Genomic DNA, 20388 nt, shown 5'->3' with positions numbered 1-20388 from the left:
ATCACCTGGGGGGTGGGGTGGAGAATACAATGCCATGCTTTCTCATTAGGATTCTAAGAGTTTGGTGCGTTTGCTCCTGAGAACATGACTGAAAATGTCAGACCCTCCCATAGCCTTGAACTGAGTCGACTCAAACATTCAGCCACTCTTGCTTGTTCCCTCTCCTTTTCTTGCCCTGAATCCTTTCTGCACCATCAAATCTCTTAGGGCACAAATGGGGTTCTGTCACCCCTATCATAGACTACTCTTTGCGTGTCCTTATGTTGTTAAGTCCCATAAATTCCCCCTCTCTGAATACTGTTTGACAGAGGAATTCTTTCAGTTAGCCCTGTTTGTGCATTCCTCAAGCTGCCCAGTGAAATGCCTGCCAGGGCAAATGCTCTGGCTTCATTCTTAATGCACGTCCCAGATATTTCCATCTTCTATTCTGGATAACTTTAGTGATCCAAGGGTGTTGAATTCTCTGATGAATCTCAGCATTTTTGACAAATTCCATAAAATACTGAATACTTTCAAACGCATTAAGACATGAGTCTATACCCTTTGTGTATTTGCAGCTTTCACGTCCATATAATAAGGCTGAAAGAACATTGAGTTGAAGATTCATAGTTTGGTCTTTAAGTGATAGATTTTTTGATGACCAAATCTTGGGTAAGCTGGTGAATGCAGCTGCCTCTTGGCCAATTTGTGACATTATTTCCTTCTGGATATTCCCACTGGCATGCATGTTAATACCAAGGGGTGAGAAGTGACCCACCTTTTGTATCCCTTTGCCTTCTAATGGACTATTAAGTCATGCAATGTTTTTGTTGTATCCATCTACACTTTCTCTCGTGAAGTCAATGGCAATGCCAAACAGGAGAGGTGAGAGACTGCATCTTTGTTTGTCACCAGTGTCTATGTAAAAGCATTCTCATGCATTGCTGTTTGAAATTTAGTTGACCTGCATTCCAGAAATTCATGCAAATCTTTTTCTTTGTTTCTATTTGCATGTATTTGCATTAGCCCAACCCCTAAAATTTCCCAAATAAATCTGAAAACAAATTAAATTGAGCAAAAAAGTCTACTAAGCTTTTGCCTGGTTTTGGGTGGAAATTGCTGAATTTCAAATGGCTTCTATCCAAAAACTGGCCCATGTATACTGGAAATTCAGCTCATGTTCACTGACACTTTTACAAACCCCACCCAGTTCCATCAGCAAGAATTAAGTACTCTGAATAGGTCAAGATCCATAGAAGTGGGATGGATCTAGAAAATGCAGATGGATAGAAGAGCAGCATGACCATGAAAAGGTCATTATGGGCAGACAGAGCCCAGGGGACCGAGACCAGTACCTGGCCAGACCAGGAGAGAGTACCGAGATGGGCCCTGCTGGTCTGGTTAAAGATTGAACATAGGGAGACTACTCCTCGCAGATTAGGCCTCAACTGGAGTATTATGTCCAGTTCTGGGCACCACATTTCAGGAAAAATGTGGACAAATTGGAGAAAGTCCAGAAAAGAGCAACAAAAATGATTGAATGTTTAGAAAACATGACCTATGAGGGAAGATTGAAAAAAAAAGGGTTTGTTTAGTCTGGAAAAGAGAAGACTGAGAGGGGGACATGATAACAGTTTTCAAGTACATTAAAGATTGTTATGAGGAGGAGGGAGAAAAATTGTTCTTCTTAACCTCTGAGGATAGGACAAATAGCAATGGGCTTAAATTACAGCAAGGGAGGTTTAGGTTGGACATTAGGAAAAACTTCCTAACTGTCATGGTGGTTAAGCACTGGAATAAATTGCCTAGGGAGGTTGTGGAATCTCCATCATTGGAGATTTTTAAGAGCAGGTTTGACAAACACCTGTCAGGAATTGTCTAGATAATACTTAGTCCTGCCATGAGTGCAGGGGACTGGACTAGATGACCTCTCGAGGTCCCTTCCAGTCCCATGATTCTATGATGCCAGCTAATAGCTGCACTTTCACATTCAGTAGAAACCATGAGCTGCTCTCCTCCACTTTCTACTTGACTCTTCACTTCAGTTTTCAAAATGCAGCTCATCCATTGCAGTATTTCCTGGAGAATGGAAAAAGGACTAACCTTGCCTACTTCATACTTTGTCCTTGTAATGGGGTCAGCACTCCCCTCTCATGGGCACCCCCTTTCTCTGACCGATATGCCTGCAATCAGTCTTTTTTTCAGAGTGGCACCCATTTTTCGTGGACAGCCCCCTTTTGGTTGGTTGGGTGTGAGCCTGTTTTTGATTTTAGTTCTTTCAATGGGGTGGCACCTGTCTCTCGTGGGCACCCACCAGTCAATGGTTCTCTCATCAGGTCTTCAGCCAAGCTGCATATGCTGTTCCCCCCTTCTGGGGTATACAGTCCTGAGTTATTTTCCTGGTATGGGGCCATAGCCCTAAGGCTTCTTCCCAGAAGCACTACCTTCTTCAACAACCCAACTGGGGCCCATCTTGGTACCCTAGGCTGGTGTCCTTTCAGCAGCCCTCCCTAGGCTCAGTCTTTAACCAGACCAGCAGGGCCCATCTCGATATCCTCGCCTGGTCTGACCAGGTCCTGGTTTCAGTCCCCTGGGCTCAGCCTGCCCGCACTGACCTTTTCATGGCCCTGCTGCTCTTCTATCCAGCCAGCCAGGCACGAGGTCTTTGATAGCCTTCCCTGGACTCACTTCTGCCTCCAGTGAGATTTCTGCAGTGAGCTATCCACGGTCCTGCTGCTCAGCCAGGTACCTGGTCCTCCCTCTTTGCACTCCAGGCAGGAAATAAAGGCTCTGCTCTGCTGTTTGCTTTTTATCTGCCCCTTCTGGCCCCTTATTGGTTGCTCTCGCAGCCCTTCTGATTGGCTGCTCCTCTGCAGCCACTCTAGGCTGCCTGGAGAACTTCTCACTGCTCTATTCTGGGGCAGGGTGACACAGAGCCACAAGGCCTCCAGCAGGGGGCTTCCAGACCTAGTGCACCCTGCCACAGTCCTACAGCAATTTTAATGGAGCACTGACCAACTCAGCAGATGAATTTTCTTATATCCAAGCACAAAACTGTCCAACAAAACAGAGAACTAGAAGGTTGTCATACAGAGTGACTACAAGCCACTATGGCCAATTAGTTTTACATTTTTAATGTTAATGTTAAAAATGTAAAAAATGTTAACAATATGTTTAAAAAGTGAGATGTCTTTCCAAAGAACTGACTGATGGTTGCACAATTGCCAACCCTAAGTTACACAGCATGGATTTTTTTCATTAGTTCCCTAAACATCCTTCTCCATTTCCTGCCCCTTCTTATTGTATGTAGAGGTCCTAGTGATGATGGTCTGAATATTCTGCAGGTTGTCCAACCTTGAAGTTCCATGATCCTGATGTAATGTGTTGAGTCAGCTTCCCAAGATAATTCAAATATACCTCTTCTTTTATTCATCCATATCTAAATTCATCCTCCAAAGAACTAATTTGCATGAACTAGGAACAATTTTACATGCATAATCCAAACCCTCTTGAAGTCAAAGGAAAGATTCCCATGGGTTTTGGACAAGGCTGTAGGAACTGTAAAAACAGTTAGTGCTTCAAACTTCAGTCTGTGAGGGCAGCAGACCCGCCTGTAAACAGCAGCCTATACATCTGATTTTTGGAAAGTCTATACAAAGCTATGCAAATGTCAAAAAGCTAAATATTCATTAAAAAGTGACTGATATCGGATGAAGAACAGGAGTACTTGTGGCACCTTAGAGACTAACAAATTTATTTGAGCATAAGCTTTCGTGGGCTACAGCCCACTTCATCCGATGTATGGCTATATCTTCCTACTGTATTTTCCACTGCATGCATCGGATGAAGTGGGCTGTAGCCCACGAAAGCTTATGCTCAAATAAATTTGTTAGTCTCTAAGGTGCCACAAGTACTCCTGTTCTTTTTGTGGATACAGACTAACACGGCTGCTACTCTGAAACCTGATATCGGATGTTACACTAGTTTCCATTAGAACAGAATTGGGTTTTATTTATATAGTATCTTTCACCTCAAGGTAATTTACAAAGCAATGAGTTGAATTCTGGTGGTACAGTGCCAGATCATCTTCACTGATATACATGGGAAGCGGACTCTCATCGGATAGAACTCCCCACCTCTTTGGAAGGACGGGGTGTGCCACTTCTGCATAGAACTCCAGTGTATGGTCCTATGTGGGTGCTGGGGAAGATTCTGGAGTAGGAGGATTTGCTGCAGGGATTGGTTGTCCCTGAAGAATGTCTAGATTTCCCCATGGAAATCTGTCTGGGTTTTAATACAGCTTGGATTCTTGGGTTTCTGGGTCTTCTGTGAAGCTGAAAGGGACATAGCCACATGGTGCTAGGGGAGGAATGGGCAGTGGATCTGTATGGAGGTTCATTCAGCCTTGCTGATAGCTTCTATTTCAGTGGAATTGAGGAGTCCTTTCTTGGTGGATCCTCAGGTCTGCAGGGTGAGGGGCTTTACTCTTTCCCACCTCCACACCACACCAAATCCCTTCTGCTTTAGGTGATAGTTTACAGCTAAATCTGCAAGATCAACCTCATGGAGTTTTGCTTCAGTTCTGTCCCATTTCTCCAGGCTTCCTCCTAGGATTAGGTAATCGAATGCACAGTCAAATAGAAGTAAGGTAAGTAAGTAAGGTAAGAAGTAAGGTAACCTAAACTGTGAAAACCTGTTTCATGTAGAGAAAAAAATATTGGCTAAGATCTGGGGTTCATCTTTGTATCTTTTAAATAAATTCCATAAGACCAATAGATTCTATTAGGACACTCGCAACCTTGGTTCAAAATTTCACCAGAAATCAGCACCTCTTGGACTACAAAGCACATGATTTTGGCAATGTACCTTCTTTCCCAGAAGATAATTGTTTTGAGAATGTAAATCTTTCAGCTCAAGTAAATCTGAGCAAACAATTGGACAATGGACAACATAGCTAATTTAGATTTTTTTCTTCTTCCCAAATTGTCCATGAACAGACTGATTTTTACATTTGTTTGCTATTTGTACCTCTTCAATTCATTTTCACTGCAAGTATTCTTTTGAAGTAGTCAATATCTGCAATGTGATATTTGAGCTGTCTGACTGTTCAGATAAGTCACATGCTTCTTTACCCTGACTGGATAGATTCACCTTCAAACTATTTCTGCTTCAGCCTAAAATTAATGTTGTTTCACCACAAATTTCGTTTATGATTAAATGAATTTCAGTTCATTCAAAATTCCCTTTCTGTGAATATCTGTATGAACAAAACCGCACTTGAAGAAATGATCACAAAAAGTGTTTATTTTAAACGGAGTGCAAATGTATTTAGGTTGAACTATTTACTATTCTCCCATCTTTCAGATCATCCAGTCTTGCTTAAAAATTAAGATGACTAAATTACACGAGTTGGACTCACCAAATAGCACTTCAGCATCTCTGGTGCTATTATATTCTCTACAGTACCTTTTTGGGATAAACATAGTTAAAGAATTCCTTCTGGTGATGGGGATATGCAGCTCAACACACACACACACACACACACACACACACACACACACACACACACACACACACACACACACACACACACACACACCCTACTTCAACAAGGCAGTACTACCTCTGCAGTGTGTAGGACCAGGGAATAATAAGGTTTTGTGTCAATTTTTTACATGTTGGAGAAGCAGCATCTTTCTCTCTTTCAGAGGACAGCAGGTTAAAGAAAGATACTCTGGCCAATGATCTACTGATTCTCAAAAGTAAGGCCCATAGTAGAGACATCACTACAATTTCATATACAACTTTGGAGTATCAAAGTCCAGAACACTGCTGTCATCCTTTGTCTTTATCAATCATACACTCAACCTAGAATAATAAGAGGTCTAAATCATGAAGTCAACATACCATTAATCTTGTATCAGAAAAAAGGCAGATATAGTACCCTCACAAGGAAGTAGATGCAATCAAAGGCTTGGTGTTGTGTTACACTAATTGTGAACAGTCTTTTTAAAACTAAAATCCAAAAATCCAAATTGAAACAATTCATTAAAACATTATTTTAGCCTATGGCAATTGATGTTTATGAAGTAACAGCATCTGAAAAAGTGATTTATTGGAACTGAAACCTCCATATTACCTCTGCGTTACAGTTGCAGCCTATTATGCAGTACATTTTGATGGCCAGAAAATGGCAGTTATAAATTATTTCACAATTCATTGGTTTATGATTTATGAATAATAAATTTAAATACAAGATAGCATGCAAAAGAAGGAGCAGTCCCTTGATAATGCAAGTTTCTCAGAGAACTAGCATCTCAATGCGAAGTTGCAAACAATCTACTGCCAGACTATGAAATGTCTTGTTAGGGAGCATGTTATTTTTCATTTTGCGCCCTCCCCTGAAGTTCACTTTAGAATTTTATACTATGAGTTAGCGCTCTACAGAGTCATACCAGAGGATAACCTGGTATGGTCCTACCAAAAGTAGCTCCTGTTTCCTTCCAATGAAGAGAGAGCAAAGAATGAGAAGGGGCTCTCATTGCAACTAAAAACACCTCTAACTCTCTTGAATTGCAAGCCAGTTTTTCAAGATTGGAAGTCTGATTTTCTGGAACTCTGTCTGCTCAGATGAAAGGCACATAAACAGCACAATTTCAGCACGTGTTGCTTAGTAGTAACTGCATTATTGAGGGTGAGTTATAGTAAGTGGGATTTCATAGTTTGGAAGAGAAAGTAAAAGTAAAATAAACTATCAGGTTGCTATATATCATCAAGAGCTTGAATCACTAATAATGGCATTTGTCATTAGCATAATTATTATGAAATATTTGTAGTGGTAGTGCCCAGAGGCCCTTATCAGGATAGGGGCCCAATTGTTTTAGATTCTGTTCAAGCTCACAGATAGACATGGTGCCTAGCTCAAAGAGCTTGCAGTATAAACTTATCTATAGAGAAAATATCCTGAAATACAGGTTCTTGACATTTGAAAAATCGGTGGATAACTGTAAACAAATGTTTTGAGTTATAATAATTCGGCCGGGATAGAAAAGGAATTGTGAAAGCTTGCCTGTTCTCAAGCAAAAGCAGCCAGCAGTAGTAACATCTGAGCCACACACCTGTATTCATTTATAATCCCATTTCTTGTCACTGCTGGCCCTTATCCCTTGCACTATCTGCTTAGCCTTCCCTGACTCCCACTCAACCTACAATAATGGACCAGCGGCAGAGCACCTGTCAGATCTTGAAATTTAGTGCTCAATCCATTGGCAATTGAAGGGAATGGAAAGACTCCCATTGACTTAAATCAGTCTTGGTCCAGGCCCTAGTGCGGCAGAAGAAAAAGCAACATGTATATTGGTTCAAACCTTTTCTCCTACTCTGGTTTACAAAGAAAACCCCCCAAAAGCAACACCTTTTTCTGAAACTGTTTGATCACTCTCAGATGTTTAGGACATTCTTTCAAATGATCAATTTGACTGACTATTGCTAGGGGAAAAAATAGACAAAATAACCATCTTTTGTGAACAGAAGAAAAAGGGCTGTTTGAACTCTTTGTTGTAAAGTACTTTGGGGTTTCTTAGTGAAAAAGTGAAGGCTGAAGAATTCCAGTGTTTTTAACCATGCTGGCACCTAATTGCTTCATTTATATTCTTCATATGTTAAAATGGAATGTATGGGGGGGAGGGGTCATAAGGCAGCCTTCTATAGTCGTTAAGCAATCAAGTACTTTTACATTTCCTTCTCAAGTATCAGATTTTGCCAATTTAGGACGTGACCCAAAGTCCATTGAAGTCAGCTGAAAGACTCTTATTGACTTCATGGGCCTTGGCTCAGATATTTAGAGACTTTCTTTTTAACCGAAGCTCCTAATTCTTCTGCTGCAATTCTACGGGGTTTTTTTGTTTGTTTTTTTTAAATAGCTTCTTACTCGGGGCCAGATTGCTCAGTTAAGCCAGTGTATATCCAAAGCTCATTGGGGTTACTTTGGATTGACACTGGCATAAATGAGATCAGAAGCTAGCACTCTGTACTTTTTTATCATGTTAGAAAAACAGCTTTTTATTGTGTTAGGTTTCTTGAACTCTCTATGAAATACCTATCCACAGTTTTCAACGGAGAAACTCTGATATTAGAGCTCGTATGAAATATGTCCTCTGCTGAACCTATAACACTTACAAGACTCTAGTACTAAAAGGGTTTTGAACGTCACGTGTTTATTTGTACATTCTTGATTCCTTTGTAATCCCTATTTTATTAGCTTTTACAGCAGGATTTGTGACTTTTTTGGTTATCCATGTAATAGCCAAATTGTCCTGATTAATAAATTGTTGCTATGTCCAAAATATCTGAAATTTCATGGCTAAATCTTGGATAAAACAGGATTTGCCAGTTCAGAATATAATTTATTGTGTTTGGCTTGCTAGGTAATGATATAATATAGTGTGACTGGGCCTGCTGATGCAGAACATAATCAGCATGCATGGTCTAGCTAGTGGAAAATGTAAAATAAACTGCTTAGATTACTTAGTGAGAATACAATTTACTTAAAATAACTAAAGTACAACATATGCTTGAAAATGAAGAGCATGAAATTTTAAAAGCTGACATTAACATTAAGTTAAGGCTGAGACAAAAAAAAAATCCCAAACAATAAAAAAGCCAAACAAAAAACCAAGAGAAATAATAAACCCAGAGATATCATACATTAATTTCCTGGCATTGATGGTACTGGTGCATCAGTGACAGCTAGAAAATACTGTATTCTACAATCGGGAAATTAATGGTTTGATGGAAATAGCCCTTGTCTAATAAAACTGATTTAATCCTTTGAGGAGATTACTAATTTTGTTGATAAAGGTAACTGTGTAGATCAGGGGTGGGCAAACTATGGCCTGCGGGCTGGATCCGGCCTGCGAGCTGTTAGGGTCGGGGGCCCTAGCACACGGCTCCCAGAAGCAGATGCATGTCCCCGCTCCAGTGCTCCAGCTGGGGCGCAGGGTCAGGGGCCGCATCACGCGGCTCCTGGAAGCTGCCGCATGGCCCTGCTCCAGCACTCCAGCCTGTGCGCAGGGTCGGGGGCCACATCACGCGGCTCCCAGAAGCAGCCGCATGTCCCCTCTCCGACACTCCAGACGGGGCGCAGGGTCAGGAGCTGCACCATGTGGCTCCTGGAAGCCGCAGCCTAGCCCCTCTCCAGCTCCTACGCACTCCAATGTGGTGCTCCAATGAGAGCTGCAGGGGTGGTGCCTGCGGATGGGGCAATGTGCAGAGCCGGTTGGCCGCGCCACCGCGTAGGAACCGGAGAAGGGACATGATGCTGCTTCCGGGAGCCGCTTGAGGTAAGTGCCACTCAGAGCCTGCACCCCTGAACCGCTCCCTGCACCCCAACCCCCTGCCCCAGAATCAACATGTAATTTCTAGTGGAGTTCCACGGGAACCTGGTGCTGTTCAACATTTTCATCAGTGATCTGGAAGTAAATATAAAATCACTGATGATAAAATTTGCAGATGACACAAAGACTAGCGGAGTGGTAAAAAATTATAAGAACAGGGCAGTCACATAGAGCAATCCCGATTGCTTGGTAGTCTGGGCCTATTCAAACAAAACACATTTTAATAGAGCCAAACGCAGTCATACATCTATGAACATGAAATGCAGGCCATACCTACCAAATGGGGGACTGTATCCTGGAAAGCAATAACTCTGAAAAGGATTTAGGAGTTATAGTGTACAAACAACTCTCAACTTGAGCTCCCAATGCGATGCTGTAGAAAAAGGGCTAATGCGATTCTTGGATGTATAAACAAGGGAACAGTGAGGAGTAGGGAGGTGATTTTACCTCTGTGTGGCACAGGTGGGATGGATACTGGATTACCCTGTACAGTTCTGGTGTCCACATTTTAGAAAGGATGTTGAAACATTGGACAAAGCACAGAAAAGAGTCACAAAAATGATTCAAGGGCTGAAGAAAATGCCTTACAGTGAGTGACTCAAAGAGCTCAATCCGTTTATCTTATCAAAAAGAAAATTGAGAGGTAACTTGATTACAGCATGTAAGTACTGTCATGGGGAGAAAATGCTGGGTGCTATAGGGCTCTTTAATCTGGCAGAGAAAGGCATAATGAGACCCAATTGCTGGAAGCTGAAGCCAGACAAATTCAAACTGGAAAAAAGGCACAATTTTTTAACAGTGAGGGTGATAAACCACAGGAACAAACTACCGAGGGAAGTGGTAGAATCTCCATCTCTTGATCTTCTTAAATCAAGACTGGATGCCTTTCTGTATATATAGGAGGTCCCTTATGGCCTATAACTCTATGAATCTATTAAATTATACTTTCCAGGGTCATGTCACTAAGGCTACACCTTGATGTCCTTATTTCAGTCCATAGTATGCCTAAGCATTGCAATTCCGATATGGTATAAAAATATCTTGGATTTATTTAGCATCTTCCATTCTGGGTGATCTCAAAGCACTTTCCAAATCTTGGATATGGAAAACATCTCCAAAACAGAGCTAGCTTAGTGTGGAAGGTGAAAGCTTTTTAAGAGACTACAGCAATATGACACAATAGTTTAGGGCAGGAGATGAAGAACTAAAACTGCAAGATGAAGGCAAAATGTAATGCTAAGTACAGTAAATAACATCCCCTCTACTGGTTCTTCACACTAAAGGGCTACCTATGCTGCAGGACTTTGGTAAAATGCACGTGACTATGAGGGGCATAGCTCACTCTATTCTTGCCTTCATTGTTTCATGTCCGTACATTTTCTTTAAATAGTTTTTAAAAAAATTAAAATCCCTTATATATAAATTGTAGTTAGTCTGGAATATAGCAAGAACCTTGACACTATAATGAAACTAAGGGACAGTATGTGGCTGTGAATGGCAGGAGAGAGGGCAAGAACTTTCCCTCCCCTTACACATTTGCAGAGGGGACAGACACAATCCCAGTGTGAATTGCAAGAACAGGGGAAGTATTAGCTTCACAAACGTTTCCACGCAGGAAAAGACAGGTAACTTGGAATACATATGAAGAGCCAGTTAGGCTCCACTATAAGACCAGAGACCTGATTCTCTCTCTTCTCTGCTCCCATCTCTGCTCCAAGTAACTTCCGTTAAAGTAAATGGGAATTACTCATATCTAAGGCCATGTTTTAGTTGTGGGTATTTTTAGCAAAAGTCATGGACAGGTCACAGGCAGTAAACAAAAAATCATGGCTGCTGTGTGTGTGTGTGGGGGGAAGCAGTGGCCTAAGCCTGCCCAGCAGCGGCTGGTGCAGCTGGCCACTGCAGAAGTCATGGAGGTCACAGAAAGTCATGGAATCCATGACTTCCGTGACCTCCGTGACAAACTTGCAGCCTTACTCATATCCTGTGGGAATGGGGCAAGGTGACAAGTTCCTGTTTTGATATGGTGTGGTTGAGCGGAGGTGCAGCCTAGCCTGCCCTCTACTGGAAGATCCAGCTTGGGACCTGAAAAGTAAGCAGGCACCCACTCCAAGCATCAAGCCTTCTCTGCTTCCTGACTCAGGCCACTTAGTTCCACTGCTTCCCTCTCTTCCTTGGGGTGTATGTATGTTACCCAGTCTTTGTGGCTCTCTATATCTGGCCCTCCAGTCAAATGAAGCCACCCCTACTTGGGGTACCATCCCACAGTACAACTGTCCACTTAGGCCAGATTGAGCTGTTCACTCACTGAAAGAGGTCAAGTAAGCCAGGGTCATGTTCCCAAAAATTCAAAAGAAACAAAGTCCAAACAAACTGCCTCCTCAGTCTCCCACCCAGGGGACTCCTCAGACTGGAGGAGAGAGGCAGGCTGTTTCCCTGCGCACCCCCAAGTTGCTACCTCTTCCTGCTTAAGTATGTATTCTGATGTGCAGGCTGAGTAAAATCCACAGGTTATAATAGGACCTCTGCCTGGCTCTGTTTGGTGGGAATTAACCCTTTCCCTGGCTGTGCTAGCGTGAAATTTGCCCACATCACATCCCGTATAGCACTCATTTTCCCTGCCACCACAAATGTATTTCACAGAAGCTAAAAAACAAGAGAGAGACCTAGACAGAGACTGGGAGAGTGTGTGGCCTGATTCAATATGATAGAAATAAGAAAACCAAACAGCTCCTTTAATTCCTTATCTTATTTCAATTTTAGGATCCTGATGGACCTTATTTTTCAAGTAGGGAGATGGCTAGATCACTCTTGAGAGACAGGTCAAAGGGTTGCACCTGGGTCAGAAGGTTCAGAAGGCAGGGGGATAAATGGGATGAAAATGTGTAATGCTGTGCTTATGCTGTTAATTCAGTAATGGGAATTATGCAGCTACTGGACAGGGCATTGATAAACATCTTTCTCTCACAAGCAGAATATTTGGACTCAGTTACTAATTTTTTAAAAAAAAAAGACTTCCAGAGCATTAGTTGGCAGAATTCAAATAGTTTGATTTGTTTTTTAAAAAAGAACTGCAATTTGCATATTCAGTTAGAAATCTATCTCAAGTTGCAAGCCACAAATAATTATATTTTATTAATATATAAAATTCACTTCTTACATTATTAATCCTCCATTAGAGTTGACTCTGAGATACATGCTATATTTTTGGTTTACTACAGACTAACATTTGGGGACTGGCCAATATAATACAGAGACACTAGCATATGGGGTGCATATAATACATATAGATGTTGGTTTATTTATAAGCATACTGTCCTGTATATCAAGATATTATGAGTCCTTGTTGTAAGAAGATGAAATATTAACAAATCAAAACACTTCAAATATAATCTCTTCTTCAGTTTGGTTTCTGAGGCTGTAAGCCCAGTAAAACTCATTTCCTGTATTTTCCATGGATTTTCATAGATTTACTGCTATAGGTGCAATAAAGCTGTCAGGTGATAAAAGTAGTGGCACAGGGAAAAATCATAACTGTTTCTTGAAAGCCTCATAAAATTATATTCTGTAAGGGGCACTAAACCATTCAGATGATTCTAATTTAGCATAAAGCCATTTGCTGTGAAGTGGGGCTTCACCCATTGGTCAGCACAGCAATAAATAGAAAGAACAGTGCATCAGAAGAAGAGGTACAGCTGGGCTGGGAACAGAACAGCTTTTCTGAAACTAGAAAACATGCTGTCCTAGAAGGGGAATTAATTTAGGTCATTTAATGCATATGTATTAGACTTCATTATTTCATGCAAGGAGTCCACTTTATAGCTCTTCTTCATATAAAAATCATACCTGATAGTAAACCAGAGAAAAAGATCAGATTAAGGATCAGAACAAGAGAAATTAATTTGATATGTAAAAAACGTTCAGACAGCTAGAGCTGGAATTTTAATCCAGCTCTTTTACCAACCCCTTTTCCTCTTTTTGAATTTTCCTCCCCAGTGACCATGAAGATTGTGAAAGGAGACAGATTGACAGCACTGAGATTGGTACTGCATTGGTGTAGAGGCAGGGCAAGCTTCTCCACACTTCCCAACTGGGCTTCCAACTGGAGGGATCATATTACTATTGTTATTAATTATATCTCTCATAGTAGCAATCACCGTCTCTGAGTGGAGACCAAGGCCGCATTGTGCTAGGCACTGCACACATGCATATAACAGAAAATTCATGCCCACAAGAGCTTATGAATGTGGGTCAATCTTCATGATAATTCAGTCCTCAAAGTCTGGGCTGGGACTCCTGGCAACGGTATCAATTGATTATTTTTTTAAATATATTTTATAGAAATGAAACAAAACTGGAACCATTTATCCATCCCCTGTACTTTAGGGTTCAGGTAAAACTGGACTAAGATCCAGCACCAGGGTTTGTTTTGCAAAACCAAAATCACACATTTTTTTTGGCCATCTCTATCTGGAGCAGACATGGGCCAAAACTAAAATCACATATCCAGTTCTTGCTACCCTCCAGAATTATAATGATTTGGACAAAATGGGACCTGGATCTGACTCTCCTGTTGTGGAGTATGGGTGGCTTTGTTAAGGCAAAATGACCAATGACATTGTGAAACCAAATCCACCCTGGGTTTGCCCATCTCTGTTTTTTGTGATGTGGCCACTTGTCTACAAGAAACTGGACTGACACCACTAAGCACATTTCACTGTAAGACTCCAAGCAGCCATCAGATAGTAACACATTTCAGTCACTAGTGATTTGAACTGGTGACCTAGAAGTAAGGGACTCCATATCCCTTAACCAGTCCCGTGGTCCAGCAAGTGCCCTCTAGAGTGTGTTTTTATTTTAGTTTTGGATTCCATATGCATCTTTATTTGGTATCTTGAAGAGTCATTAGCATGAAATAATAGGCAAATAAGAAGTTTTGTTCTTGGGTTGGGCCCTGAAGTTTCGCATGTGGACATTTCCTCACCATTCAGATACATTAAACCCTGACTCTAGATTGTTTGCCAGGCCGGCATCATCAGGTTTTCATTTTCCTCCACTCATTTCCAGGCCACCATTTTCCCCATTAAGTCACCTCCCCTTTCTGAATAAATCATGGCTACATAGCAATCACCTCCAAGAGCATAATGCCATTTTTAAGATGGCCACCCAGGGAGGGTTGTGAATAGTGTGACATAATCCCTTGCAACTGGAGGCCTGGAGTGTGGCCTATGCCATGTTCTAAATATCAGATGGCTTGAGAGCTAGAGGTTTGACTTTAACATAAGTCTCCTTCACATTCTGATACACTAACAGCCAATCCATTGGGACAGCTGACCAAAAGGACATTTTTGCAGCTATATTTTGGACAGCTAAGAGGCATCATGCAAAAATAATTCAATAGTTAAAACAATTTCAGATACAGTGTGAAACACAAAACAAGCTCATCACCTTGCAAAAATATGTTAAGGGATCTGTTAATGGTTTATAAAGTGACTTTCCTCTCATACACCAGTTTGGATCTGGTCAAGGATGGGGGTCAGGGATTAAGTAGGCATGGAGACTGAATTAGGTTCTCCCTCAGAGGTAGTAATTTCAGAACAAGGGAGAAGCACACAAAAAGTGGTTTACATTGGGGGAAAGGAGAGTATGGGGAAGAGTGCACTTTTAATAAGTAATAACAGATACATCAAAAGTTCTACACTTCACTGCATAGTCCCATCAAAAAAACAACAACAGCAGTTCTGGTTGTGGTCCTTAGACTGATTCATTTCTCTGCATTGACACTACTTCAGACAAAGTCATCATTCAAATACATAATCTATTCAATTTACCTTGTAGTTAAAGAGGAATAATCCACAGAATAGGCTGTACAGGTCTGCTGTGAGCAGGGAGAGGTTGACTGCAGTAGCGCTGGTTTTCTTAATGACCACTGGCATGAAGCTGTAGAGGCCAAACATACAGGCACTAAAGCCAACATACAGCAGCCCTGGGGGAAGAGGAACAAGATAAAATGATCTACCTCAGTCTATCCAAAGATCCCATATTGCCTGAATTTGTGTTGTGAGAAAGAAGAAAACCACACTGTTTAAAAAAGAATTAAGAATATTTTTTTCAAAGAGCATTTATTTAAATTATTAACCTGTGTATATATTTATAGACATACTTGGAGCATTAATATAAATATGTACTATACCAGTGGAAATGTAAAATCCTCTAATAAATCATGTAATCGCTACAAATGTCTAAATCACACAGGACCAGATCCCCAGTTGATGTAAGCTGTTACAGCTCCATTGAAGTCAGTGAGCTACATCAATTTAAATCAACTGAGAATATGGCTGATTAAATATGAGAAATGTGTACCAAAACTTGTGTACTAATAACTGCTTTGCAGATATCTTGCCTGGTGTGGTATAAATAGCGTAAGTGATGGGACACGGCAGACTACAGGTTTGTCATTCATTAGGACAATCACACAATCAATAGAACTTGGTGTCTAATTCATAATGAATTATTTATTGAACAAATTACACCTGTTCTTCTGTTTTTGAATTGTCTGTGAGCTCATCCCAATTTATTCAAATGTGCTGGATATTCAAAATTATTCAAATAATAAATTCTGTGAATAATTTTTGGCTTGTAGCTTGTTTGACAGGGGGTTTCTGTGAATATTCTAAATTAGACATTCATGCTGTTTTGACTGGGCACATAGTTTGTATGCTGCCCGCTGGGTGCCCATGTTTTTGTGCCCTGACTGGATGAATGCAATTCTTCAATGCTGCTTCACCTTGACATCAGATGCTATGGTTGGATAGCCCATCTGGATTGTTGTCAGGCAGTCTGCATTGAGACACTGAAGTTTCTCCATGACATTTAGAGTACCAGTCACTCAAGCAGGTTTTCATCAAAACTCTCTTTACTCATTCAGAAGATCACCAGGTGACTGTGTGTGGCTGGCTTCATTTTTACATGACAGAATATTTTCATCCCCTCTTAGACATGTTAAGCAGCTATGCTGTGTGTCTTGCAGATGCCCCTGCCATCGAGCAGGAAGCAAGATAACTACCCATCCCTGTGCAGATATTGCCTTTTCAACAGTTTTGGACTAGACCAATAACACAAAGTGTTCTGTAGTTCCCATGAGAATAGCTTTACTATTAAAATAGTATCTTCTATTAATTGTGAATTCCTCTTAATGGGAAATGAAACAGTGTGTTCTGGGGCATCCTCCAAACTGGACCTAATCCTCTAAGGTTCTGAACATGCTCAGTTCCCACTAAATTCAACAGGAGTTGAGGGCACTCAGCACATTGCAGGATTAGGCCCATAAAATGGATTATACTGCACTTGCAGATGAAGTACTGTCCAATGGACAGGGCACTGCGCTGGGAATAAAGAGATCTGGAGTCTGTTCCTGGCTCTGCCACTGATCTTTCATGTGACCTTGGGCAAATCACTGTACATCTCTGTGCCTCTATTTACTCTCCCACCCTTCGTCTGAATTGTCTATTTAAATTGCATGTTTTTCAGGACAAGGACTGTCTTTTACTATGTGTCTGTACAGTTCCTAACACAGTGGGACATCTAGGCACTGATGTAATATAAATAATACATTCTATTAAAAAAGTAATTTCACTTAAAAAAAAACATCTGAAGCCTTACCAGGGAAGAATTCACAGCAGCAATTATTTGGTGGTAAATCCCAAAGCAAGTTTAAAAAAAAACAACCTCAACTTCTTCACTCATCTGCACTCAAGCAAATGATAATTCCACTGCTACTGGATGTTGCAATGTGTGCATAAACTAAATTTAGACTCATGCTAGCCCTTCAGAGGCATTGACTTAAAACTGCAGAGAATCTGATACCCAGAGCCTTGAAATTACAAAATAGGGAATTAACTGATAATAACAATAAATAAAGTCCTGCTGATTTTGTATCTGTAAAAAAAAAAGCTACCTAGCAGACAAATGCTGCCATAATATTCATGGTTTGGATCTCATAGAAGCAGTTCAACAGAAGTATAGCTTTGTATAAAACATATATAGTGGTCATCCTAAGAGATCAGCAAATGCCCAGTTACCACACACTGATATCTGAGATATCACAGTTTCAATCTATACTAAGAATATGAAATCACTGTTGTGAATGTTGTATCTGTTAGCAAATAGTGACATTTTAATGGTTAGCACTGTACATGGGTATCCATGGGATTCTCCCACATACAGTACTTAAAGGAGTGCTTTATGCCAGCTCTGCCATTCTGTGTTGGGACAATGATTCCACAAAAGGGAGTATAATTTCGTCTAATGACAAATTTTCAGCATATTGCACTACTTCAGCTTCTTTCTTCCTGGCTTCAGACCAGTTCAGGTAAAGAAGTTATTCCAGCCTTTAGGTGAGCAGTTCTCAAACAGTAGTCATCAGATTAATGGTGCTCCATGAAACACTCTGCAAACCACCAGAGAGCTGGCAGGGCACAGGTGCAAATACTCATTGCAAAGAGCAGTCTGTATGCCTGTAAAAGCAACTGGAAATGAAGAATATATCATAGAGCTGTCTTCAATGGGACTTAAGTACATGCTTAAAGTTAAGTGCTTTGCTGAATTGGGGTCTCTATGAACAATAGCATTTTACATTATTTTCTTCATATTAAGATACTCTGTCAGGGAATTAACTGCATTTTCATAGAGTCACTTTTTCAAACTATGCTCTGGTTCCAGCAGAAGAATGCTTACACTGTAGTTATACTCTGAAGGTTGAGTGTAAAAAATGGCATCTTATTTGCCCCTTAACTATACCTATAATCCACCTCAGTTGGGTGACAGTTATTGGTGACTATGTGTGAGCTAGAAAGAATGCCATTTGCCTTTCACATCCCAAGTTTACAAGGCTAGCAGCTCCAGAAAAAAAATACTTATTTTACTTGTAAACTGATCAAATTTGATCTGGAAGTTACTGAGAGACCATAAAGTTGGAACCCCCAATGTGATTTTTACAGAGTCAGTTTTCAGAGTAGAAATGCCTCAGCATGTTAGATAGCTCTTATCGGCTTGTTTTAGCCTTGACCATTGTACTAGGAAATCCAGAGTTCCACTGGTATTTGACAGTCAGAGACCATTTCACGCAAAGATTTCTTAAACTTGCTTCTTAGAACAAACAACAAAGGATGCCAGAGAAAAATTCATACCTCTCATTGTGAGGGATGTGCCTCTTTGAGACCCAAATTTACTTCTCACATCAAATTACTGTTTTCATATTTGTTACTGTTTCATTATTCACCTCACAAATGAATTATAGTGCTCCACTTGATTCGTACAGTCAAATCGTTTCCTTTTGGGTAAGATCTTCAGCTGATAGAAGTTGGCATAGCTCCACTGATTAAAATGGAGCTACACTGGTTTACAGCAGTTGAGGATGTGATCTTGTGTGCGAAGGAACCTTGCAGGAGAAGAACTAAGTAGCTAAGAGGGCTACATCCTATGTTAAATGTGTTATATGCTAGGATGGATTTGGACCTTCCTAAGACAAAAGCATTTCCATTTTACATCAGCTGAATGTTAGTTCCTACATTCTTAATGACACAATTATGGTAGATGGCAAGAGGCCATCTTTAGTTATTTATTAGGTTGCCTGCTTTATCACTTTATCACTTTATAACTTTACCACTACCATTCAAAGGGCTGAAGATTTAACCATGCTAGGCCACAGGTTTAAATCTGCTGCACAGGATAACTATTTAGGACAAGCAAGGTTGTGTCCTCCTTGATGTAGTCTTGTCAATCACTACTTGACAAACTTACAATGCTGCCAACGCAATGGGAAATGCACCAAGTACAGTGGAAGCCAGGGAAGAATTCAAAACTATACAAAGTTATCATAATTTTATCCCTGTTCTTTGGCAACTCAACCACATTTCAAATTATTGTACTCACAAAACAAGTACAGCTGTACACCATTCTTGGCAGGTTGATTTCCTCCTTCTACGCTTATAAATTGTGACTAACTTGGGAAGACATTTTAATGGCAGTGGAGACCACCGAGTGTGACTTTATTTTAAGGGCACAGTTAACTAATCCTGGATTACAACAGAAGTCTTATGGAACTACATATGACATCCAAATAACTAGGAGATGAATTCACTATGATGATTGCTAGTACCATCAGTACCAAATTAATTCATGATCATAGGCTTCTTAACATGAAGTGTTACCAAGCTCTGTTAGAGCTTTGTTAAGGATCTCAGACGAATGAAGGCAAATGAATCTACAATCTGCAGCAGGGTTTGTTCCTCAGCTGATACTTTAACTGATTTGTCATTTAGTTTTCAATCTCGTGTAAAATTTCCAAGACTTGTAGTGACGATGCTTCATGACAGATGCATTGCTCTATTAAGGTTCAGGATAATTAACGGAAATAGTGAATAAAGCGGTAAAGAAAGCAACAAACTACTATGTTACTTACCACTCCACGTCTCAGAGATTCCCTGTATAACCAGCTGATTTCCATATTTCTAAGGTGATACCTTGATGCTCATTTTGAAACTAGGTTAACAAGATGCTGTTGCTGTATAATCAAAGCCTGACCTCCTGCTCAGTATTTCAACCTCTTGCACAGAATGCGGTATTGTGTGTTATCAGCATTTGATTAAATGCTTCTATTGTCACAGATGCCAACTGTGATGTTTTAGGAACTATCTGTCCCTAAATGTTGATTTTTTTAAAGAGGGTAAATAATTTGCTTGAGTTATCAGAACAGAAGCTTAGACTCAAAATCATTTTCCAACTTGAAAAGGGAATAAGCCACCCAGTGTGCAAAGTGAATCACTGTACGAATTTCATCGTCCAGCTATGCTGGAAGGACAGGAGGCACTGGATGTGGTTTAATTAGGCCACAACTTTATTCTTAACTGTCTGGGAGTAGTTGGCAGATAAATGTATACAGTGCAGGTTGTTATATATACCTGGGGGGCTTCCAACAGCCCTCCCCCTTACCCACCCTGGACCCCAGCCAACC

At 40.7% G+C, this 20388-nt stretch overlaps 1 protein-coding gene across 1 annotated transcript in view; it reads right to left on the bottom strand.

The window, feature by feature from the left end:
• Window positions 1-20388, bottom strand: part of SLC35F1 (solute carrier family 35 member F1) — a 385340-nt gene that overhangs the window by 22062 nt on the left and 342890 nt on the right. Inside the window, exon 7 of the mRNA XM_065401726.1 lies at window positions 15206-15360. Within this exon, the coding sequence (XP_065257798.1) occupies window positions 15206-15360 (155 nt within the window). The remainder of the gene's footprint in view (window positions 1-15205; window positions 15361-20388) is intronic.

Source organism: Emys orbicularis, chromosome 3 (genome assembly GCF_028017835.1).
Source record: "Emys orbicularis isolate rEmyOrb1 chromosome 3, rEmyOrb1.hap1, whole genome shotgun sequence".
Lineage (NCBI taxonomy): Eukaryota > Metazoa > Chordata > Testudines > Emydidae > Emys > Emys orbicularis.
This window is presented reverse-complemented; position numbering and strand designations above follow the sequence as displayed.